This window comes from Vigna angularis, chromosome 11 (assembly GCF_016808095.1).
Source record: "Vigna angularis cultivar LongXiaoDou No.4 chromosome 11, ASM1680809v1, whole genome shotgun sequence".
In the NCBI taxonomy this organism is placed as follows: Eukaryota; Viridiplantae; Streptophyta; class Magnoliopsida; order Fabales; family Fabaceae; genus Vigna; species Vigna angularis.
This window is the reverse complement of record NC_068980.1, coordinates 17,671,719-17,697,898: the sequence shown is the minus strand read 5'-3', so window position 1 is coordinate 17,697,898 and position 26,180 is coordinate 17,671,719. Positions and strand designations below refer to the sequence as shown.

General features: G+C 34.6%; 1 protein-coding gene, 2 long non-coding RNA genes and 1 pseudogene across 4 annotated transcripts; 2 read left to right on the top strand and 2 right to left on the bottom strand.

Moving 5' to 3' along the window:
- LOC108333762 (uncharacterized) lies at positions 1-655 on the top strand. The gene is made up of 2 exons (XR_001832587.2): positions 1-76; positions 261-655. It is a non-coding gene; the product is annotated as an uncharacterized LOC108333762 (long non-coding RNA).
- Positions 656-4,232: 3,577 nt separating this feature from the next.
- LOC128194790 (uncharacterized) lies at positions 4,233-6,669 on the top strand. Its single transcript, XR_008246154.1, has 2 exons — positions 4,233-4,420; positions 6,338-6,669. It is a non-coding gene; the product is annotated as an uncharacterized LOC128194790 (long non-coding RNA).
- On the bottom strand, positions 6,117-15,695 carry LOC108333958 (cysteine-rich receptor-like protein kinase 10; annotated as a pseudogene).
- Positions 15,696-17,521: 1,826 nt separating this feature from the next.
- On the bottom strand, positions 17,522-22,397 carry LOC108323681 (disease resistance protein Roq1-like). Of its 2 annotated transcripts, XR_008246105.1 has the most exons (7): positions 21,726-22,397; positions 20,240-21,359; positions 20,088-20,142; positions 19,727-19,953; positions 18,827-19,552; positions 18,071-18,739; positions 17,522-17,969 (listed from the first exon to the last, which is right to left on the bottom strand). XR_008246105.1 is itself a non-coding variant. In XM_052870826.1 (6 exons), the coding sequence occupies exons 1-6, from the start codon at positions 22,274-22,276 to the stop codon at positions 18,266-18,268; spliced, it is 3,153 nt and encodes a 1,050-aa protein (XP_052726786.1). In that variant the 5' UTR covers positions 22,277-22,397; the 3' UTR covers positions 17,993-18,265. The 2 variants fall into 2 exon arrangements, 1 of the variants encoding a protein (XP_052726786.1); XM_052870826.1 differs by lacking the exon at positions 17,522-17,969 and having other exon boundaries at positions 17,993-18,739.
- Between the last annotated feature and the right edge of the window lie 3,783 nt (positions 22,398-26,180).

The window sequence follows — 26,180 nt, the reverse complement described above, 5'->3', positions numbered from 1 at the left end:
GTGAACAACATGAGGTCTTCAAGATGTTTCATTGTCAATATGACATTCTTGTTAGCTCTTTTCATCATGACTTCAGGTGCTTAATAATGGTCTTTTCAATTTCTCTTTAGTTTCTCAATTCAAACAAATCATTTTCTTCTACACTACACATTTGATTTCTTACTATGAAATCTTTCACATAGTTTTTGTGTGGAATTAAGATTATTGTTTTATTTGAAAAATTAAGTTGGCATTGTTTTAATTAGATTTTTGTGATGCAGATTTGTGCACGATGAAGACAGAAGCAAGAGGAATCATTTATAGAACACCATGTGATAACGATAAGGAGTGTCAGATTGGGTGTCATAATCAAAATTGTGGTTGTGCAGCGGTATGCATTCAACATGTTTGCCAATGTCCACATCTAATTGCAACCCATACTGATACTGTCAAATCACTCCACCTAGCACCACCACCACACCACCATCAACCACCACACCGAGCACCATCACCACACCACCATGGCCCATCACACCACCACCCACATCACCACCAAGCACCACCACCACACCATGCATCCTCAAATTGAGTCATCTTCTTCGGATGGAATTGATCATCAACTTCCTTTTCACATGTATTCTTAGTTCTTAATAAAATGTGATTGTTTCATGTCTCATTATGTCCTTTTATTATATTAGAGATCATCATCTTTGTTAGATTGAATTGATTGATAAAGACAAATTTTAACTAACAATTTTTGAAAAATGAAAATAATATAATTAAATTTCTATAAATTAAAATTAACTTAAGTTAATTTGTATATAAAACAAAGTAATTTTTTTAAAAAAATATTCAGTTTTACTTCCAACTTATTTAAAAATTAATTCTAATTTATGATGAACTTTTTTAACTGTTTAAAAAGACTTGTATAAACATAATCTAATTCGTTATATTTGCTTAATTATAATTTTGAAATGAAAAGGAGTTTAATGTTGCTTTAATTATTAAAAAATTGTAATTACGGTCATAATAAGAAGTTAAGGTATCAATCAATATTATTAATGTGGAAGCAACTTGATTAAAAGAGAAAGAAGAACCACCAACGTGTGTCTTTAAAACATATGTTCAAGAGTAACAACAATGATGATAAATTTGAAGTAACACAAACACATTACTCTAAAGACAAACTAAAGATAATCAAAATTAATGTAAGTTGTTATATTAAACACCTTTTAAGTGTCACTTCATATGTAATCAAATAACAATTCATTGATTTACTAGCAAAAATACAACATATTTAACGATGAAATTTAGAAACATAAATATGAAATATGTGTTTCAAGTCAAGACAATTTCTTGCATGCTATATTTTTTTCCTACACCGTATCACTTTCGGAATTTGTTTATCAAAACACTAAACAATATTTGAAATTTTTTTCCGAAAATCAATCACCCCTCCTTTTGTGGAAAACATTTTCAGGAACTTTTGATGGGGTGCAGAAAGCTTTAGCCTCAATTCAATATTGATTCTGTTTCGGTGTACATTTTCCTGTGTGTCTCTGTTGCTCCTGGATGTCTGGGATACTTGCATTTCTTCAACTGTTGTCCTTCGTATTCACCAAAGGAGGGGGAGGTACCTGCAAAGATACTCCGACGTTCAAGTCAGATATGAGTTATGGAGCTGAAGCTCAGAAGAGAGTAATTGGATACTGCTCTGAAGTATTATTCAGGATCTCTAGAGCATAAAGAGAACGTACCTGGACTTGGGTCCTGTCACTGTATTTATAAAGAATAAAAATAACCACCTTACCTAAAAGTGTGGTTAGTGGCTTTGACTGATATTTTAACTGTCTAAAATATCTAAGATATTTATGTTATTACATAAATATCCTTACTACATAACATGCCCCCCAAGTCCGAGTTAACCGTTGACGTGGTAACTATAGGACTTATGAGTTTGAGGGAGGCTGTCTTTGCTGTAATTAGAGAGCGTGTTCCTGGTCATTGCTCATGTGTGGATTGAACGTGACCGAGTGGTTGAATTTGATGGACAAAAAGGAGGCGAAGCCAAACGGCAAAAAGCTGGAGCAAGTGAGGCCGAACGTGAGGATACGTATGACCGAGCGGTAGAGGCCGAGTGGCATGCGAGGAATACTGACGCGTGCCAAGTGCTGCTGGATGGAGGAGAGGTGAGTATACGGATGAGCGAGATTCAAAGAGGCAGTGGAAGAAGTTTCCTCTCATTTGTCCACCATCGTTGAGGGAGGTGAATGATGAATTTAAGCATGTTTTTGTACTGGATCTGACCCACAAAGGGGAGTGATTTCGTTGATGTCTACTGACATCAATGGCTCACGGGGGAAGGAGGAGAGAAACCCGATGGAGGCGTCATTTGATCTGGTAGTGACAGTGATGTCAATGGCTCGAGGAGGGGAATCTTGGTGGCGATGCCGCGATTTGATGGAGTAGCTCTATTCGAAGGAGTGATTCATTGAGGCCGAGGCTCCTCTTGTGGCTTCTTTGGGTTGGCCCTCGGCCCCACGGTGGGCGCCAAAATGTTTCGGTGTACATTTTCCTGTGTGTCTCTGTTGCTCCTGGATGTCTGGGATACTTGCATTTCTTCAACTGTTGTCCTTCGTATTCACCAAAGGAGGGGGAGGTACCTGCAAAGATACTCCGACGTTCAAGTCAGATATGAGTTATGGAGCTGAAGCTCAGAAGAGAGTAATTGGATACTGCTCTGAAGTATTATTCAGGATCTCTAGAGCATAAAGAGAACGTACCTGGACTTGGGTCCTGTCACTGTATTTATAAAGAATAAAAATAACCACCTTACCTAAAAGTGTGGTTAGTGGCTTTGACTGATATTTTAACTGTCTAAAATATCTAAGATATTTATGTTATTACATAAATATCCTTACTACATAACAGATTCAATATGCCAAAGTTTGAATATATGATCCTGATACCACAAGATGTTGATGAGAATCCATTATGGAATTGCAGGAAAATGTTATTGAATTGTTTCTGAATGAATGAAGGTAATGGTTTATGCATGGTTAAGTAATGGTTTTAGGTTTTAATAATAATAATAATAATTTTATACTTTTAAATAATAACTTTAATTTCATTTTATCACAATTTTTACTATTTATATTTAAATTTATCATATATTTTTTCAGTAGTAAAATGATAATAATTTATTTTATCTATTAAAACATTTTTTTAATTTATTATACTCATCATATCATATTTTATCTATTAAATCATACTATATTCCTCTTAATCCAAACAATCGCCATGACTAACTTTTATCTATATTTAACTCGATCTCACTCTTCATATTCTCAACACATACTCTCAAACTCTAATCCTTATCTTGTTGTCATACCCTTACAACTCTGATCTCCCAAACCTCAACATTCCATACTAATGAAGTCCTCTTCAAAACCTTCTAACCATCATAGTCATCTCATCTATTAAACTTATCATGAAGAATACTCATATAAGACTTGGATAATATTAAACTTATCATGATCAATACTCATATATTAATTTGTAAGTCTAAGTCTTAGGTGTTGGATCAAATGTTAGTATGGTAAGACATAATGACTCTCAAAATATGGCAGTTGATATTTTGTTTATTAAATATCTTTGGTGAATTAAAGTGAATTCTTGCAAAGTTTTAATTAAAATGCATCTATAATATGAATCACTTTGTGATAAATTACATTGTTTTATTGAGATACATTGAATAATTCTTATATCATTGGATAGAAGTAATCTACTAATAATTTGTTCTGTGGGTGTTTTTATGAAAGTGTAGTTTGAGTGGTAAGTGCTTTACGAAGTAATTGATAGGAAAGCAAAATATGTGTTAGTGAAAGAACTATAGTTAGAAGTTTCAATTGTTTTAGACTATATGATATATATATATATATATATATATATATATATATATATATATATATATATATATATATATATATATATATATATATATATATATATATATATATTTGGAAACTAAATATTTTAATGGTTATTAATGAATGTATGCTACATAGTATTATATTTGCACTACTATAACTAAATTAAATTGGATTTTACATATACAATTAAAATTAAAATTAAAGGTTTGATGAAAATTACAAATTTTCTAAGCTCTAAGAACTAAAACGGACAAAAAATCAAATTACAATTTAGTTTGACTATCATGTTCTAATTGAAAATTACAATTATTATTTCATATCTCTCCATTCGTAAACCCCATCTCACATTTATATCTTCCCCTTTCACCAGTTGTAATTTCAGCTTCCACTGTCACCAATGTGGGGTGCGTTCAGAAAGGTTTAGGAGTGGAGCGTACGCACGTTGTGGTGGTCGGAAGTTGAAATAAGCGGTGTTGCGGCGGGCTTATTGGGTGATAAATGCTGCAAAGGTATGTTCTATGACTTGTTATTGTTGATTTTAAAGTGGCTTTGCTTTGGATTCCTTATTTGGTTGAGGATCCTCTGTAATATCTTTAGTTGTTTTTCACATTACAATGCTTGTGTGGTTAACTTAGTGATTGCTTGTGTCTGCCATATTCCAATTGGTAACCAAATTGGGCGTTTTTTTGTAGTTGGAAACACTGTGAATCCCTAACTGAAAAAGAAACATTATCAGGCAACCCACATTGAGTGGTTTCCAGTGGCTTCCATTGTTGTTTTTCCTTACAATTTCCCTGATTTGTTGTTATACATTTACCTCAACAGGCTTGTCTGACATCTTGCTTTTGTTATTTATACACTGCTTTCCTGCCCTGTGCAATAGAATTAGAGTTTTTGCCTCTCAAATTTCCACTAGTCCCCCAATCCTGCTTTCCCAGGTTCATTCATTTTGCAATGCCTGTATAGTTCTTGGGCTTACTTCTATGCGCCGTTTAATACTACCATAATTCCATGACCTTCCCTTGCTGCACTTAGTTAATTATGATCTTATCTTATATCTTATTTGGTTAATTATGTTTTAGGTTATTACTATATTGGTGCTACTTAGACCCTCAATTTGCCCCTCCTAACATGGTTTGGTCCTTATCCATATAAATTGAGACCAAAAAAACTCATAAGACCAAAAAACCTCGCAGAATCAAAATATTTATAGAAACCTTGTGTGTTAGGTCAATCCATAAACTTTTTCTTAAAAAAAATATTCATTTTAAATTCAAGAAAATATGTAATTTGTTGTAAATCTAAGTGTTATAAATCAAATGACATTTGATAGAATAAAAGTTATTGCCAAAAACATTTATAAAAGTTTTCTAAAAATAAAAAAATAACAGTATTTTTATAAAAATGCTTAACTCATTGCCACATAAAACAGTTTAACAATTAACTTTCTGAAACTATATTTCAGTTTAAGAAAGTTGGATTCTACCTTCTTTAAATTTTCTTTTTAGAAAAATATTCAAATACCATTTTCAAAAAAATTGTTTACTGAAAATGTTATTTATTTATTAAATACATATCAGAAAAAGTAACAATAATTCACTTAGACCCTCTTTAAAAAAAAAAATATTAATAACAGTGATCAATAAATAATTAAGAAAATAATCAAATTATGGTTATAAATATTGAGAAATTTAAAAAAAAAAACGAGACCTTAAAATTCCGTCAAACATTTATTATGTTTCATATATTTCTAATTATAGGTCAAGTGACACCTCTAGTGCTAATCTCTTCTTATAGAGTATAGTTATTGCTATGCACAGTTATATACAATGTATTTATTGGTTAAATATATATTACCACTTGCCTACCTCGGTTAACAAGACCACTGTTATTTCACCTCACTTGACTACCTTTTTATTTTCCTGATGAATACTGCAAGAAAAGATGCCAATAAACAATAAATGCAGGGGGCTTTCGTTTCGTGGGTTTAACCGACACTGAGAGCGTTTTCTTAACGGACACAAAAAGGATGCTACGCATGGATTAGCATCCGCTTTTGATCCTTTGTGTCCATTTTTGGCGGACCCTAAGTCCCCATTTTCTTGTAGTGAACATATCAGAAGCAACATAGTTTTGCTATCTGTGTTATCTTGCTCATAATTATCTAATCAATAGAATGTATATGTATATAACATAAGGATTTCGATTCCAAACATGAAACTGCTTCTCAAATGTAGATGAGGCTTTCCAATTTGTAGTAACTTGTAATTTCTTGTACAATCTCAGGATTTTCAAAGCAAAACTGTTATCATGTAATATACACTACCTTGGTAAAATGTTTGATATTGTCACATCATTAACAGAAGGATCCTTGGATCCTTTTGATGTTGATTCTTCTTTCATCTTTCTTCCAACTGAAAATGCAGGATGATTAGGATTGGGAAGGGCCATTGCGTCACTTGCCATCATGACAACAACTGTGGACATGGTTGGTCTATCAGCTGCATCTTCTTGAACACACAATAAACCAATGTGTATGCATTTCATAACTTCACTGGCTTTGTGTGTCTTTTCCAGCATTGGATCCAACATTTCCAAGCTTTTTCCTTCACACCAAAGTCTCCAACTCTGTATGCAAAGAGAAAATTGAAATGATATTATTTAGAGACAGACACAAAAAAAATGATGTTATACAAATTATTGTATGTGTATCACACTAAAATGTTTAGAAATTCCAAAGAATATCGCTTTACCAGCATCTGTTTCTTAATGGTATGATATCAGAAAACTCACATATACAAGAAGGCTTTGACCATGTTCTGAAAGATGGAATCCACTGTTCCTTTTCCCACGTATGATTTCTAGTAGAAGAACTCCAAAAGCGAAAACATCAGATTTCACTGAATACAATCCTTCCATAGCATATTCTGGAGCCATGTATCCACTGTTCAAAATCAAAAAAGATTTAGTACAGCAAATTTGTGTAATTGATTACATACTAGTGTGTCATGATATAGAATAGTTGCCACCAACACATACTAGGTGCCCATAACTCTCTGTGTATTTTCTTGACTCTGGCCTTTTTCAAATGTTCTTGCCAATCCAAAATCTGATATTTTTGGATTCATCTCTTGATCCAGAAGTACATTGCTGGCTTTTAGGTCTCTGTGTATTATTCTAAGTCTGGAGTCTTCATGTAGATACAGAAGTCCTTTTGCAATTCCATTGATAATGTTCAGTCTTAACTTCCAATCTAGTTGCTTTCTTTTTTCCTCATCTGGCATGGAAGTGACAGAGGAAAAGGTTGTTAGCACAGTACATACGGAATAGAAAGCCATAACCAACTTGTCTATGGAAATTGTGTGATTCAGAAACTACTTTTAGACTTGTAGAAGCAATGAGGAAAATAGAAAGTGAAGGCATTTAGTCAAAACATACTAAACAGGTGAGAGGCAAGGCTAGAATTTGGCATGTACTCGTACACAAGCAGCTTTTCATTTTCCTCAATGCAGCATCCCAAGAGTCTCACAAGGTTCCTATGTTGCAGTTTGGCTATGAAGATCACTTCATTCTTAAACTCCTCCAAACCTTGATTAGATGCTTTAGAGAGTCTTTTGACAGCAACTTCTGTTCCATCTTCCAAATTACCCTGAAAGAGAATGATGGTGAAAGGAAGAAAGAAACTGATAGGTTCTTGGGATCAAGAACCTATGGAAAAACACTCGAATACACACAAAGACAATTTATCTGAATTATACAGCCTCCTTTTATTGAAAAGAATCAACAAGAATGGTGATACAACGTAACCCGAGAGCTTAACCTCCCTCCAAAGAACTACAAGAGTTCCCGCCAAACAATAACACTCCAAAACTAATCCCAACCAACCACTAATCCCCCTTTTATATCACTTACTAACATCATTAACAGAAACTATTCCTAACTGCCTTGGCAGTTAGGCTCTGTGACTTTACCCCTCCTCCTATATACAATTAACTCCCTAACATTACTCCCATCTCCTCCAACAACCTTGTCCCCAAGGTTGAACTCCGGGTATTGCTCTTGTATAGTCACCTCATCTTCCCATGTGGCACTCTCTTGTCCCCCTTCTTGCCATTCTATCAAAACTTGGGGTATTTCCTCTGCTCCCAGTTGTCGAGTTCTCCTGTCCAGCGCCTTGGCTGGTCTAAACATTGGTCCATCTGCTTGTAACTCAGCTGGAAGCTCTTTTTCCACTTGCTTCTCCCCCACAGCTTTCTTCAGTTGGGAAACGTGGAATATGGGATGGATTCTGGCTGCCTCTGGTAATTGCAACCTAAACGCAACTTTCCCTATCTGCTGTAATACCTCAAATGGTCCATAATACCTTGCCGATAGCTTCGGATGTAAGCGAGTTGGCATGGATGATTGTCTATGGGGTCTAATCTTTAAATAGACCCAATCGCCTATCTTAATGTCTGATTCTTTCCTTTTTTTATTTGCCTGATTACTCATCACCTCTTGTGCTTGCCTTAAATGCATTTTAAGCTGTTTCAAAGCTTCATCCCTTGTCATCAAATCTTGAACAACCGACTCCACCGCTGTCTCCCCAGGAATAAACCGACTCAAAGTCGGAGGTGCTCTTCCATAAACTATTTCAAAAGGGGAACACCTGGCTGCACTTTGATAACTGGTATTATACCAGTACTCAGCCCAAGGAAGCATCAACTTCCAACTCCTCGGCTGCTCTGAGCAAAAACACCTCAAATATCCCTCCAAAATTCTGTTCACCACTTCAGTCTGGCCATCCGACTCAGGATGGTATGCGGTGCTCATACTGAGCTGAGTACCCTGCATCCTAAAGAGCTCTTTCCAAAATACACTTAAAAACAGGGGGTCTCTATCACTGACTACTGACATAGGGATCCCATGTAACCTTACTATTTCTTGAACGAACTTCTCTGCAACCGTGCGAGCCGAATAAGGATGTTTCAAAGCAATAAAGTGGCTATACTTACTCAGCCTGTCAACTACCACCAGTATTGCGTCAAACCCGTGTGACTTGGGTAGCTTAACAATGAAATCAAGGCTTATTTCTTCCCAAATAGCTTGTGGGATTGGTAATGGCTGCAAAAGACCCTGAGGAGAGGCAGCTAAGTACTTATGCTGCTGACAAATCACACAACCCGCGACGAACTCTGTCACTGTTTTCTTCATCCCTGGCCAATATAACGATTGTGCAATTTTTCGGTAGGTGCGAAACACTCCAGAATGGCCCCCTGTACTCGTCACATGAAACTCTGCTAGAAGCTTTGGAATCCAATTTGATTTAGCGGACAAAACCAACCTTCCTTTATAGTGAAGGCGGTCATTCTCCAACGTATATGCGTCGTGGCTAGTTGGATCCCCCTTAAGGTCCTCCATTATCTTCCGAAGCGCAACATCTTCTTCCACTTCTTTCAAAACCTCTTGGAAATCATGCCAATAAGGCCTGGAGATGGCTCGTAGTTTTCCCTCCTCCATACCACCTTCTTCTCTCCGGGATAAAGCATCTGCTACCTTGTTCGAGCTTCCCAACTTATAAACTATCTCAAAATCATACCCCATCAACTTGGCTATCCAATTTTGTTGACTGTGCGTTGTTATTCTCTGTTCCAGCAAATATTTGAGGCTGCGCTGATCAGTAAAAACCACAAACCTCCTCCCCAGAAGATAGGGTCTCCAATGTTGGATGGCCATGACCAACGCCATCAGCTCCTTCTCGTATATGGATTTAGTACGCGACCCCTTCGACAGCGCCCTGCTAAAGAAAGCAATGGGCTTCTTATTTTGCATCAACACAGCTCCCACACCACTCCCAGAAGCATCACACTCCACGTGAAATTCTTGTGTAAAATCGGGCAACGTCAGTACCGGTGCAGACGTCATCGCAGCTTTCAGAGTTTCCATGGCTGTCCTGGCTCTCTCCGACCACTCAAACTTCCCCTTTTTCAACAATTCCGTGAGGGGTCTCGCTAACTCCCCATATCCTTGCACAAACCTCCTATAATACCCCGTTAAGCCCAGAAATCCCCTCAATGCTTTCAGATTCCGGTGCTCTTCCCATTCCAGCACTGCCTTCACCTTATCTCGGTCCATCTCTACTCCTTGCTCCGAGATCTGATGTCCCAAGTATTGAATTCTCCGTTTCCCAAACTCACATTTTTTTGGATTGGCCACCCAAACATGCTGTTCCAGTAGCTGCAGCACCAAATTTAAATGGTGGAGATGTTCTTCCCACGAGGAGCTGTATACCAAGATGTCATAAAAAAAAACGAGCACCCATTTCCTCAAGTAGGGCGCCATTAATCTGTTCATGGCACTTTGGAATGTCGCTGGCGCATTCATTAACCCGAAAGGCATCACCAAAAATTCAAACAAGCCCTGGTGAGTTCTGAAAGCCGTCTTGTGGATATCCTCTTCCCCCATCCGTATCTGATGATACCCCGCCTTTAGGTCCAACTTAGAGAAGAACCTGGCACCCTTAAGCTCATCCAATAGTTCTTCAATTACCGGAATAGGGAACTTATCCGGTACAGTGGCTTTGTTCAATGCCCGGTAGTCTACACAGAACCTCCAGCTTCCATCTTTTTTTTTCACCAAAATTATCGGGCTGGAAAACGGACTCTGACTCGGCCGAATGATGCCCGCTCGCAGCATATCCGCTACCTGTTTCTCCAGCTCTTCTTTCATGAAAAAAGGATACCTATAAGGTCTTACGTTTATAGGATTTGTGCCCTCCTTAAGCACTATTCGGTGCTGCGCATCACGTGAAGGCGATAATCCACCTCCCTCCTGAAACACCTTGTAACGGGCATGCAACACTGCTCTGATTTCTGCCTGCTGCTGCTCCGTCAAATCAGCCATCCCGTCACCGTCTACCCTGGGTTCCACTATGCACATTTCCCAAACCAAGAACCATGACTCAGCATCCGTGATCTTTGCTAGTGCGCCTGGCTCTACCAGCTGTCGAGCCAGGGCTGGATCGCCGATAATCTTCATCTTCTCGCCATCCACTACATATTGCATGGACATATCCCTCCAGTTAACAACCACTTCCCCCAATTTTGCCAACCACGCAATACCCAATATCAAATCGACTCCTCCTAGTTCAAACACATGCATGGCTTCCTCCACCGTCACCTCTCCCAGCTTCAATTCCACCTTCTCACACCTTCCGCTCGTCCATCTCTTACACCCGTCACCCAGACTCACGGCGTAGGAGGGTGTTTCTACCATCGGAAGTCCCAGTTCCTCCACCAGTTTTCTGCTAATGAAGTTATGGCTGGCTCCGCTGTCAATCAAGACTACCACGCGTCTTCCTCCTATCAGCCCGATCAACTTCATGGTCTTGGGAGGTGTCAGACCCTCCGCCGAACATGCTGAGAGCTCCATGGGTTTCACCTCCAGGTTAGCGCTTTCCTCCAACTCCCCTTCCTCATCTTCCGCGAGTAACAGTACTCGTAACCCCCTTTCCGCACATCGGTGACCCGGTGCAAACGGACCTCCGCATCGGAAACATCTCCCTTCTTCCCGCCTCTTTAGAAACTCTGGGTAGGCAAGTTTCTAACCATCCGATTCTTGTTTTCTCCTCCGGTCGTGTTATTACCCTTCGCGTTGGTGCTATTCGCCACTGCCGAACCGTCTCTTCTGGCCGGACCCACTTCGTCTGTCCCGCCGATCCTTGTCGCAAAACTGCGATCTCCCTCAGCCCTTACGATCGACGCCCAGGTTCTAGTACCCGCGTGAGTCACCTTGATCCCATTCCACGCTCCTCCGCCTCCACGGTTTATGGCGTCCTCCACGTCTCTCGCCACCCTAATCGCAACCATCAAGTCTGGGGGACCCTGGATTCTGACTTGGCCCTTAATGTCTTCCTGCAACCCCGCCAAGAAGAAACCCAGAATCAACTCCTCCGACAGGCCCTAGGTCTGACCCAGTAACATCTCGAAACTCCTTACAAACTCTTCAAGCGTTCCCTCCTGTCTCATAGTGGCCATTTGTTCGTAGACCGTCCCCCTGGACCCACCACCGAAGCGATTAATCAACCCCGTCTTCAAACCCATCCATGTCCGGTTCTTGGTTTTCTCCCGCCAATACTTGAACCAATAACTCGCGCTCCCCTCCATGCTAATGTAAGCGAGTTCCACTTTGTCCTCCTCAGCCACTTTCTGGATTTTGAAAAATCTTTCGGCTCGATTAATCCAGATGTATGGGTCTCCACCTTCAAAGGATGGCAATTCCACTTTCTTCCTCCAGTTGTGCGATATTCCCCCAGTATCGCCTCTCCCCTGATTATCATTCACTGAACTGCTGCTTCCCTCAGAACCACCCCCTTGATGGTTTGCACCCCCACTCATCAACCTCATCATTTGTTGCAAATCGCGTCTGATTGCCGCGGTCTCCTCTTTAATTCCCTCCACTTTGATCTCCAAGTTATCCAGTCTTCCCTCCGTCTCGCTACCCATCACTGGTTCTCCTCCTATCGGATCCGGAAGGTCGGACCAAATGATAGGTTCTTGGGATCAAGAACCTATGGAAAAACACTCGAATACACACAAAGACAATTTATCTGAATTATACAGCCTCCTTTTATTGAAAAGAATCAACAAGAATGGTGATACAACGTAACCCGAGAGCTTAACCTCCCTCCAAAGAACTACAAGAGTTCTCGCCAAACAATAACACTCCAAAACTAATCCCAACCAACCACTAATCCCCCTTTTATATCACTTACTAACATCATTAACAGAAACTATTCCTAACTGCCTTGGCAGTTAGGCTCTGTGACTTTACCCCTCCTCCTATATACAATTAACTCCCTAACAGAAACTGTCAAATAAGTAGGCCAAGAAAGAGTCAAAGAAAAACTGTGCATAGCTTGAAAGAAAATCCAAAATTCAGTGACACCTTGTAAACAGGACCAAATCCACCTTCTCCTAATTTAGACAACTCTGAAAAGTAATTAGTGCTCTGTTGAATCCAGATTAAAGGGATTATTGGAAGGTCTGCATTCAGTGCTTCTTCTCTTTGAACATGGCCATGAAAAGATCTTGGGGTGTTCACTGACATCAATCCATCTACGAAGGAAACTAGTCAGTTTTAATTTTGCTTTATTTCCTCAGATGAATGCTTCAGCATGTGAATGTAATGGCAATCACCTTTATTTGTCAAATACTTTCTCCTCAAGTAATAGACAGAGCAACTTAGAAAAACTAGTGCCACCAATACACTCACAATGATTATGATCAATGTTTTTGAGCTAATTGAACCTCCCTTCTTAGCTGCAACAACAAAAAAAAAATATGAACATGCAAATTCTTTTCTCTGATGTGTGTCTATATATATATATATATATATATATATATATATATATATATATATATATATATATATATATATATATATGCATTCCAAAACCACATTTGAAATTTAAGAATGTTTCAACTGTTGTATGGATTCAAGATGAATGAAGGACACTTTTGATAAGTCTTTTTGGATATTGTTTTCCATCATCAAAATCTAAGAAAATAAAAAATAAATTTATTAGAATTTAATTTTAATGCATTCATGGTCTCAGCTTTAACGTCTTCAATTAACTACAGATGATCGTCTACAATAAATTGATTTTAAAAGCATATTTATAATATTTGTTTATCAATTAAATTTTGTAGAGTGCATAATTTAAATTATTTTAATTATATGACTCTATAGGCTTTGATGAGATCCCAGAAAGGTAGAAAATGTATGACAAGAAGATATTTTAATTTTGTTTCATTATAATAATTGATATATTTTCTATCAAAGAGATATCATATCAATATAAATATAATGGAAAATTAAAAAAAATGGGATAAAAAGTCAAACTTTGTCTTTATGGAACCTAAGTACAAAATTTCCAAACTTTCCAGAAAAGAAAAATATATTTAAGCATTTTTAAATGTAATTCTATATTTTAGATTAATCAATTCAAAAGGTTAAAAAAACGTAGAAAGAAATTATTGAAGTGTAGGAAAGACTTACGCAAATATGGGCCCGTTTAACTTTTATCACAAAGATTACTTCTATAAGTTTAATAAAGTGAAACAGAAACAGTGAAGCAAAATATCACCATTATTGTTATCATTAATTACTAATTAAACATAAATATTTTGTTTCTAATTATTTATATTATTTTTCCATGCTCATGTCCAGCTTTTGAAAAATAATTTCCAATATATATTTTGTGCATTCGTAGGGTGATTTGACATTTTAGAAAAAATATAGAAAAAAACAATCTGATGCGAATACTTTTCAGATAGAAAGTGTCAACAAGAATTATTTGCAGTTTAAAAAGTGAAGCTGTCTTTTCACAAAGAAATTAAACTCAAGCTTTCTTTATCAAACACAGGTGTTTTTCTAAGTCATACATGTTCCAGAGTCAAGTCTGTTGAACACTTATTGTCATTATTACAAACTTAATCAAGAGTTTACCTTGATTGTTACACATATAGCAACTGCTTTATTATTACTGATTTTGAACCAACCAAGTAATCAAAGTTGAAAACATGATTGACCATGTTTTCATCAGGACAATTGCACACTTACCTTGATAGTTACACATACCAACTGTTTTATTGCTACTGTTTGAACAAAGAAAGAAAACAAAACTGAAAAACTGATTTTTTGACTAGGTTTAGTGCACAATCTTTAAACTACATTGACCATTAAATCTAAGCATGTTTAGTTTGATAAAAAGTTTATCTAAACAAACTCTTGATGATGAGTGTACCTGAATTAGGCAAAGGAGAAGAAGTTTGATCTGTAATCTGGTAGAACATGAAATCATCATACTTTATAAGGCAACTTGGAGCCAAAACCTGCCAGGCTCTCTTTGCAGCACAACATTGAGGAATTTTTTCAATCATGGCCTCCAAACACTAGCTGCACTCATCACTGGTGAGGTCCCTACTGCACTGCACCAACCCATACCTTTCCTCACCATCACTCAGATTGAACCCTCCCATTGCATACAACTTGTTGGTCTCCACAGTGGCTTCTCTCTTCAGGCTTTGAATGTAGCTCTCAGCTTGCTGAGGCTCTTGTGGGTCAGTGGTGTTCTTGGAGTTCTCCACAATTTCCCATGATGGTGTTGTGGTGAGGTTCCCAAAGAAGTTGTGGTTTGAGTACCTGAGAATGCAGTAGTTGTACCATATCACAGCAGAGGATCTGTTAGGGCATTGCTGGAGAATATCTGAGGCTGCAGTGGAGACACAGAACTGGCAGAAGGGTCCTGTGACATCACCCCTGCAGTCATAGAGGCCATACACAGTATCATCAGCTAATGTGCTGCCATTTCCTGTGGTGGTGTTGTTGAAACCCTTGCTTGTAGCAGCATCAGAAGAGAGCCTTGAGAGGGTGGTGTTAAGGTTGGTTCTGAATGTTAGGGTTAGGGCTTGTTCTTTTGTTGTTGAGTTGTGGCAGTCATCATTCACATAGTTCAGGGATTGTGCACTTGCCATGGTGAAAAGGGTCATGACGATGGATCCAACAAATCTTGGAATGGTTGTTGCCATTGTTGTTGAGTAAATGAAATGATCTATTGGCATAGCAATATGTCAACTATAGTCATATAGGACAATTTAGGGTTGCCATTTTGAATAAAAAAAGTAATCATAGTGCAGAATTCAAAGGCCCCAAGGTATGGAGATTGTGAGTGAGAGGAACTTATGATAATATTATACATATACATATATGTCTTTATGTACATATATTTGTTCAAAGTCAATTGCCAAAATTTTGAGTTACTTGAAGAAAAGAACTCCTTTTAATAATGTGGTTAGTGGATGATTGCTCATGTTTCTATAACATGTATTAGAAGATTAAAGTTATGTTTTCTAATTTCAACTCAAAGTTAACTTTCTAGAATATGAAAGCATCACAAATCATTGGCTAAGAATTTGAACTAATTGAAGGAAGAACCATTTTGAATTCAAAAAGAAATATTGAACTGTTAACTTGAGTAGATGAATCTTGTGTTGTTTAAGAAATTTTGTGGTTAGAAAAATCATCATATTTTCTACCAATATATATATATATATATATATATATATATATATATATATATATATATATATATATATATATATATATATATATATATATATATATATATATATATATATATATATATATATATATATATATATCGCAACCGGAATCGTGACGGGACGACGATTAAAAAGAAAACGGGTTTTGGAAAAGAGATTTGGAGTCGTCATCATAGTTTATTCTGAAAAACTACGTCGGTTACGCGTAGGAAGGTATTAGCACCCTACAACATCTGCCCAAAGGCAGTACCTTTAATTAAATACGCGAATATGATGTGGTTTTCAAAATTTTTAATTATCCCCGAAAAACACTATAAATATTAGAAAGTGGGTTTAAGCCTAACTCAACCCCACAAAACCGGCTTGTAAGGTGAGGTTTGCACCTCACTTATATATTATAATTTGGCCTTATCTCTAGTCGATGTGGGACTTCCAACACACCCCCTTCACGCCGAGGTATAGACATCTCGTGCGTGATAGTAGAAATTGGGTGGTCCGATAGCGGCCCAATTGCGGGTGGAAGAGAAGAATAGAATGCCCACTTAGAACTCGCTAGGATAGGCTCTAACCATGGCTCTGATACCATATTAGAAAGTGAGTTTATGCCTAACTCATCCCCACAAAACCGGCTTGTAAGGTGAGGTTTGCACCTCACTTATATATTATCCAACAATAAAGAAACAAAAAATATTTTTTATTTTTGAGAAATTATTGAGAAAATTTGTTTGGAAAAGATTTGGATTTTTGAGAAGTGAACCTAACAAAGCTTCACTCCACTCTTGATGGAGAGTCAAGGATCACGTATTTGTTCAAAATGGATGTTTTTAATGCTGAAAAATTGTTTATTCAAAATAGATGTTTTTAGTTTTTGAAGGTTTTTTCATTTTTAGTACTTTTTATAAGAGAAAATATTTTTAACACAAAAACGATGCCCGTGTACTTAACGGTCAAATAAATGAATTTCTACTATTTTAGATTCGTTATGATATAGAAAGTTAGGATTCTTTTTTACTTTTCTAAGTCTTCGGATAAATATTTATGAAATTATGAAAACACGTAATTTTAAATTAAAAAAATATCTTGATTAACTATTTTGAAATATATATATATATATATATATATATATATATATATATATATATATATATATATATATATATATATATATATATATATATTGTGATAATACAATTTTGAATAGATAAATCCCAATAATAAATACTTAAAAAAATTTAGTTGTTTTTGCTGATGAAATTGAAATTATTTTATATCTTTTAATATTTGTTTTGTTAATGTTATATTATTATTTATTTCTTTCTTTTGATTCCACTATTGATAAAATATTCAATAAGTTTCTCTGTTTTTAAGAAGGATAACAATGTAACAACTTTCTACCTATTAGTAGTAATATATTGACCATTTTGATTTACATAATAATTTATAATAGTTTATAAAATTAATGATGTCAATTTATAAATAAGATCAAGATATAATTATAAAGTTTGAGATCTATGTACTCATTAATCATTGCCAATTTCTTCTAACGGTATAATATTTCATATTCTACCTATCGGATAATATGAAATATGAAGTATCTTTTATTCTAAAACTATTACAAGATTAATACAATATTTTCTTCTAACGGAAGAGACATCCAATTGTCTCACAATAGCAAACTCCGACGGAAGCATCAACGAAGCAGGCCTCAAACGAGGATGAACAACCAACCACACACTCATTGGATGGCTGGACCACAGCGGAAGCTTCAACAACGAGAGCAGAGAGCGAAGGGAAGAATTCACACAAAATGGAATTTGAGAGAGGGAATACCTCATTTTTGACCAATAAATTATCGGTAGAAATATTGGCAGTGACTAATACATTATCGGTAGAAATATTGGCAGTGACTGTGAGACAGTAATATTAAAGTACAGCCGTGAGTCACACTTAAAATCTGTCAGAATTAAGTACCCGGAGTTAACGTGAATTCAAAATAAAAATAAATAAAAATAATTAGTAATGAACTGTATAGAGACTATAAGAAGATGGTATCACCTTGTTAATTTTTAAACGAGTAGATTTTACAATAAACAATACTATATCTTGAGAAAAGAGAAGTATTGTGGCTATTCAAGGGGAATTTGAATGCAGTGCTGCTTCTTGCTTCTACTGTGCCTCTCTCTGGTTAGATGGTAGCAAATCATACTTCCACATTCCACGTTCAATAAAGGCCTCAATTCTTCACTGTAGCTAACCGTTTTCCTCAATTACGGAAATCTTGCGCTTCCGACCTGTGAAATTTGAAAAATGCGTCATTTTGAGGTTAATTAGGTCTTGTTCATTTACCCAGCGATACTTAAATTTCTTCACATACGCCGTAGCAATATTATTGTAACCCAACAATGACTCAATCCAGTCACAAGGGAAACCACAAGCAGGAATATCCCGTTCGTCCATAGAAACCCCTTCATAATGTAACCACATGTGATCTCTTCTAGAATCCATTGGAATTTCTTCATGGTCTAGACGAAATATTACGCAACACAAAACACCAATAAAATTATTGTCATGCGGAACGGGAGGTGGATCAACCAATAGGTACAGGCATTCTTCGTCCGGGTATCCTATGTCGACGTTCTCAAACTCATCGTCGAACAAGCTTGGTATTTGACTTCCAGGTATAATACTTTGTGGCAATTGGTAGGCCACATGGTGGTAGGTCGCCTGGTACCAGCAGAGTTATTGGTTAGTAGTTGTTCTCCTAGACAAAAGAAAAATTAAAAAGCAAGAAGAAGGAAAGAGCATCCACACCTCAACAATTTGAATTGCCCATGAAAAACTCTTTGTAGTGCACTGTTCAATCTCAACTAATTCTGGGCAGCCGAAAATGATTAATCCTGCAAATCTAATACCTATTTCTTCCTCAGTCAAAAAATCAGGCGAATCAAGTATTGAAGATGGGAATCTCGGTATGAAAGGTTCTGAGGGCAAGACAGTTCGTGAAGGGAGATCAGGCAAGTATTTCAATCGCTTGCAATCCTGTAGCTTTAAAAAAGACAGTCTCCAAAGGTCCTTGAGGTTAGGCAATTTAACAAAATTGTTTCCCTCTAAATTTAGCCTCTCTAAGCAACTTAACTTTCCAATGTAATCAGGAATTTCAACTAAGTTACAGAAGCTTAGATCGAGCTCACACAAACAAGAGAGAGGAGAGGAGGGCGACAAACAGCTGATCAACTGCTCTGTGTTCCTTGTTTCATCTTGTAAGCATTTACTATCTATTATTGAACAACCACTGACAACCAAATATTTAAGAGAATTCAGGCCTAATATATTATTGGATAAGATTACTAGTTTTTTGCAGTCTTTCAAATTCAAACGAACAAGCTTTCTCAGACTCCCAATCGATGGATTGAGTTTTTGGAGTTGCACGCATCCTTCAAGATTTATCCATTCAAGATTTAGGGCCTCTCCTACATCTGGCATCTCAACTAAACTTTTGCAAAAAGAGAGACCCAAATGCTTCAAATTGGGTAACGACTACATAGATGGGCAAAAAAAAAAGGAAAACAAAATTAATAATGACACTTGGGTTTTCTTTAATTTCTTTTCTCCATAAATTAATCAAAGAATAAAGGAATTAAAAATAAAAGGTTTGTCATTTATTTTGTTTATTTTTAAAAGAAGTACACATAAAAAATTAATTTACAATACCTTTGTGCCTTCCCACAGTCGTTTAATACTGCTCTTACTTATGATTAACTCAACTAGTTTGTGTGGCTGAAAACTTTGAGGCAAACACTCATACGGATATCCAAACCAAACAAGATATCCTAGTTCATTCGAAAGATGACTCAGACTTCCCGAAAAGTTCACGTTCGCAACATAAAGCAATTTCAGGTGTTTAATTTTTGATAGACCATCCGCCTTGATTGTTTCATCTGTAAATCAGTTGCATCATTCCGTAAATTTAGAAGCAATTTTGTAATTGTTGAATAGTCTATGATAATATTAGGCAGTTTCTCATTCAATAAAACACAAGAATTTCTTCTTTCACAATACAACCTTTACATACCTGCATCCCTCTTATATACCCATCTAAGAACTATTGCCTCAAGGTTTCGAGTTGCCTATAACATGGCACATTGTTAGATGTATGTTTTGAAGTATTTACAAATTCTAAAATAATTGCAATCTAAAATTTATAATCAAACACGTAAATTTTACCTCGTTCTCTGACATAGCATCATGGAGATCTTTGCGTGTCCACAACCTACTCCACTTTATAGGCTCTTTAGGTGATACTTCCCGAACAATACACCTGCCCAAATCCACTAGCAAGCTATGCATTTTTATTGTCATCCCATCATAGAAATCTCTGGTAATGAGTGATTTATCAATGAGAACTTGTATGCTATCTTCAGGATGAAATCCACGGAAATTTAGAATTTCCTTCACACATTCTTCATCATAAGAATTGAAGAAGCAAGCAATATCTAAAAAAGTTTGTTTGTATTTTTCTTCCAGTTGAATATAACTTATGCGCAAAATATCCATAATATTTTTACTTTTATTTTCTTTCAGCCCTTCCAATACACTTTTCCATTGTGACAAACTTCGGCCAAACAAAGATGATCCAATTGTTTCAATTGCCAAGGGATGGCCTTCAACATGTGATAGTATCTTATCTGCCAACTTTTCATAATCGCTCAAAATGTAATTAACTTTGAAAGCATTTCTACAAAATAGTTGGATAGCATCATTCCGTTCCAACGGTCCAACTTGATAAATATCATCCACTCCGTGTATCTTCAATATTTGTTCATCCCTAGAAACTATGATGATTCTGCTCCCTCCACCTAAGCATTCTCGCAACAAATTGTCTCTATTTCCGCTAAATATCCTCAGTTGTTGAACTTGATCAACGTTGTCAAAAACTATGAGTGCCTTAGCATTGTTCAGTTTGGACTGCACCAAACATGTTCCCTCAGTAACATTGCAAATCTTTACACTTTTCTCATTTAGAGTCTGAGAAATTAATTGCTTTTGTAAGCCCATCGAACGAGAATCTAGAAATATTTTGCTTACATCGTCAATAAAACAACGATATTTATATTGATGACAAATTCTTTCGTATAAAGCCCGAGCAAGAGTTGTCTTTCCTATGCCACCCATCCCACTTATTCCGACAACTCGAACATCATTGAGGTCGAAACGCAAAATATTTCCTAAGTCTTGAACTCGATCCTCTATCCCAACTAGTTGATCCCTTGGAAGATTTAAAAATTTTGGTCTCAAATTATTTATTATCTCTTGAACAATTTTTTCAATCTGTTCATTTTGTGGCCTGAAAATTTAAATGAAACGAAGGCAAGACATCATGAACAGAACATGAAAAAGAGTATATACATTTTTAGGATAACATAATAACGTAAAAAATTTTAACTGTCAAACTATTATGTTCATTAAATTAGTATATATTTGGACTTAATTACCTCTGTTTTTATATAATGACAACACAAATCATAATTACCATAAAGAAAGTCTTAGAAAACTATAAGATATTGTGATTAGTCTATAAGAAAAATAGCTAAAAAGATGCAGAATACACCGCAGTTTAATTTTTGTGAAGCACTTCCAAATATCAATAAAGATAGATTTGTCACCAAATCAATTGTTACTAATTATTGAATTGAGAGAGAAGAGTGCTCACTTATTTCCGATATCCGAACCAGAGATATTGGCCAGTTTTCTGAGAGCTTCTTTCCATCTTTGAACTTCCTCCATCTTTACCTTGTCTTCTCTGAATCTGTTTTCGTGTTCTGCAAATGCTTTCTCATAACATCCTTTCTGGTTGCGCACCGTCGTAGGCTCAACATCATAAAATATAGGTATAACAGGTCTTGGTGAAGTTTCACAGCAATTAAATATCTCTACGAGTTCACGTAAGCACCAAGTGGAGGAAGCATAGTTCTTTGATAAGACAACAACGAAAAGTCGAGAGCCCTGAATGGCTTGTAGAAGCTCGGGTGCTATGAAATCACCTTTTTTGATACATTCGTCATCTCTGAAGGCAACAATGCCTGCTCGATGGAGATCTCCAAAGAGAAAACTAGTGAAGTTGTTGCGCGTGTCTTCACCACGGAAGCTCACAAATACATCGTATGAATGAGACGAAGAAGGGGTGTGATGGATGATGGCGTCGGACACGACGGAAGGTCCGATAGGGGCTGTTGGGTCAGACACGGTCATACCCTCGGACATGATAAGGAATTTGAGATTTTAGTGGGAAAGTGAGAGATAGTTGTTATTAGGGCAAGTAAGGGAGTGGCCTGACTTTATGGAGAAAGGAAAGAGAGATAAAATGAAGTAAGACAAACATCAAATAATATTAAACACAGTGTCTTCATATTATTGTGTGGAATTCTAAAGTTAACGCGTTTCGTTTTTGCAGTCTCTTTCTGTGATTTTTTCGTTGAAGCTTCTTACAAAAATGTTTTCTAAGAATTGTGATTATTATAATCACGAAATCCTATTTACAACTTCTTATTTATTCCCTCTAATTAAAGCCTTGTCTCTTTATCGAGTTTCTCCACGGACAATAATGAGTTAAAGATTTTTTTAAACTATTATTATTATTATTATTATTATTATTTTTATTATTATTTATTATTATTATTTATTATTATTATTATTTATTATTATTATTATTATTATTATTATTATTATTTTACTATTATTATTACACAATATCTTCATATTCTAATGCATAAGGTATTATTATTATTATTATTACACAATATCTTCATATTATAATGCATAAGGTATAACAGGTCTGTGCTTCATAGCTCATTAATGAAAGCAGAAATTGCTGCGAAACTGCAGGCAAACAGTCAAGTAAATGAATTTCTACTATTTTAGATTCATTATGATAAAAAAAGTTAGGATTTTTTTAATTTTCTAAGTCTTTGGAGTAATTTTTATGTAAACACCTAATTTTAAGGTAAAGAAAAAGTTAACTTGATTAACTATTTTGGAAAAAAAAATATTGTGATAATACAATTTTGAATAGCTAAAACCCAATAATAAATACTTAAAAAATGTTAGCTGTTTTTGCTGATGAAATTTAAATTGAGTTATTCAATGTTTTGTTTTTTTGGATTATTTGTGGATTCTAATGATTAAATGAGATGTGTTGTTTGTATGGATTATTTACAAAAATTAGGTGATAAAAAATTTTATGATAAAAATTAAAATTGAAAAGGTGTATTTGATTGATGTCACTAATTAAGATTTTGTTATTGACGTTGTTTTGATCTCTAAAATATCTCAAGTTATATTGAAATGTTATTATGTTGTTAATATATTAAGTGTTTTAATCCAACTATAGAACAAGTATGATGATAAAAAATATATTGTAGTAATTATCATGTTGATTAATTTAAGTTATCAATAAGAAGACATTTAGGGTTGTTGAGTAATGAAATGATATGTCAACTATAGTCATATAGGACAATTTAGGGTTGCAATTTTTGAATAAAAAAAGTAATCATAGTGCAGAATTCAAGGCCCCAAGGTATGGAGATTGTGAGTGAGAGGAACTTATGATAATATTATACATATCATATGTGTTTATTATGTACATATAATTGTTCAAAGTCAATTGCCAAAATTTTGAGTTACTTGAAGAAAAGAACTCCTTTTAATAAGGTGGTGAGTGGATGATTGCTCATGTTTCTATAACATGTATTAGAATATTAAAGTGGTGTTTTCTGATTTCAACTCAAAGTTAACTTTCTAGAATATGAAAGCATCATAAGTCATTGGCTAAGAAGTTGAGCTAATTGAAGGAAGAACCATTTTGAATTCAAAATGAAATATTGAACTATTAACTTGAGTAGATGAATCTTCTGTTAGATTAAGAAATTCTGTGGATTAGAAATATCATCATATTTTCTACATTATACATTATACCTTATACATTATACATTATATATATATATATATATATATATATATATATATATATATAAAAGAATAAAGAATGTGGTCAACCTTTATTGAAGATTTAAATGTGCTTTTAGGTTTTTAATATTTTTTTTTTGGATTTTCTTAGTTCAAAACTATTTTAGTTTCCTATATCTAAATGTTTTATATTGTTAAAATAAATGTTTGAAAGAAAAAGAGACACGGGGATGAATATTTATGATAAAAATATATAAATGAAGTAGATTATTATATTAACAGCTTGTAATCGTTAATCACAATTAAAAGTTATTGTTAAATGGTCTTGACAAATTATTTTATGTCCACTTGATTGCAAATATGTTAGGATATAAAAGAATATTAACAGTAGAAGACATATTATAAAGAGTATTAATTAAATAAAATCCAAATAATTGAGTTATAAATAACAATACATTATAATATCAAAGTTTAAAATTAGTTCAAGGAGATACAATTATATAAATTAAAAAATATATATACTTTTATTAATAAATTTAAAGTAGATATTTTATTTTTAATATAATAAAAAATTTCTTAAATATATTTTTTTTTCTAAATTATTGACTAAAATTATATTTCGTTTTTACATCATGGTTAACATTGGTACGTCTGAGAAAGTTAAAACCATGTTTTGGCATGCAAATAATTGAGGTAAGGCACCATCCAATGTCTTCATGTTTTGGTTAAGATATTCATAAATGTTGAAAGTATATGTCTTTGGATTGATGATCCAAACACTTTATAATTTATAATTTTTATATTTTAATTTTTTCTGGCATATTAGGACTACACTGAATCAGACATAAAAGGAAAATAAATTATGAAAGTATTATTTGGCAATAAATGATGAAAGTATTATCATGGAAAATATCATAGCCTAAACTTGTCTTGATCTTATAAGAGAAATAATATTTTAACACACATCAAATTTTACATTTATTTCACACTATATTTTTTTTCCAAAAGATATAAAAGTTTATTTCTTTATCATTATTTTACTTTTATACTATATTTCAAATTTATGTAAAGTGTGATGTTATAACTTATAAATAGAATTATAAGTCAAACTTAATTATAAGATACATAATTTGGAAGGGTTTCTTTAAAATTTATGAGATCTAACATATGATGTTATATGTTAAATAGAATTATAAGTGAAACTTAATTATAAGATATAGAGTGTTAGAAGGATTTCTTTAACATTTATAAGATAAGATAAACCAAATGGTACGTTGTGTCATTCATACTTTTTCAAAAAAATATGTCTTTCAATTTACTTTTAAAGAAATAAGGAGAATATTGCATTAGTTTGTGATTATTTGATAACAATGTAAATTAACTTTTGTTAATAAATTATCTAAAAATTAATAAATATATGTTTGTAACAACTCAGTCTCACACTTCCTTTCTCCTCTTTAAATTTCAAACTCTTTGTCTCACGGTGCTCTCTTTTTTTTTTATGAGTGCAAATTTATATTCACATTTATGTTTTAAAATTCAAAATTTTAGTAAGATTCTTGTGCTTAAATGGTTGATTTGAAAAAAATTTGTGACGATTGAATTTATTGGATTTGAGAATTAAAGATGCTTAAAATATGATTCTTAGTTGCATAAACTATTTTGAATGTTCTTAGTGTCCAAAAGCATGAAATTGAATGGTCAAAGCTAGTCCAATATGGTCAATTCAGGGCGCCTATGCAATTTTGAAAAGAAAGAAATGACTAAAGTGCAATAGAGGAAAATTATGGACTTTTGTGCAATTTTAAATAAAATAAAAAGGGTTGAAATGTAATTTTGGGCAAATTTAAATATGTTAGATATTTTAAAAGATAATTTGGAGAAAATATATCTTAAGATATTTTATTTGATATGGTTAAATAACTACCTTATTTAACTATATTAATAAATATCAAAAGATAATATTTGACAAATCTTTTTGAATCTAGGAAAGATATTATCAAATATTCTTGAAAACTAATTAAATCTGTTGAATATTTGGTAGATATTAGATATAAAATAAAATATCTTGTCAACAGAATTTCAAAGCCTAAGCCCAATCAAGCCCTATATAAAGAGACCCAAGGGAGGCATAAAAGAGAACTTCATTCATTCTCTCATATTCCTCCACTTGGAAGCATTCATCCACCACTCCTCTCACTCT

What these genes read in the sequence shown, in the direction of transcription:
- LOC108323681 (XM_052870826.1), bottom strand. Translation starts at nt 22,276, where the DNA reads ATGTCCGAGGGTATGACCGTGTCTGACCCAACAGCCCCTATCGGACCT. An exon ending in GGTTCGGATATCGGAAATAA is followed by an intron (nt 21,360 to 21,725) that starts GTGAGCACTCTT and finishes TTAAATTTTCAG; the next exon opens with GCCACAAAATGAACAGATTG. An exon ending in GGGCAATTCAAATTGTTGAG is followed by an intron (nt 18,740 to 18,826) that starts GTGTGGATGCTC and finishes TGCTGGTACCAG; the next exon opens with GCGACCTACCACCATGTGGC.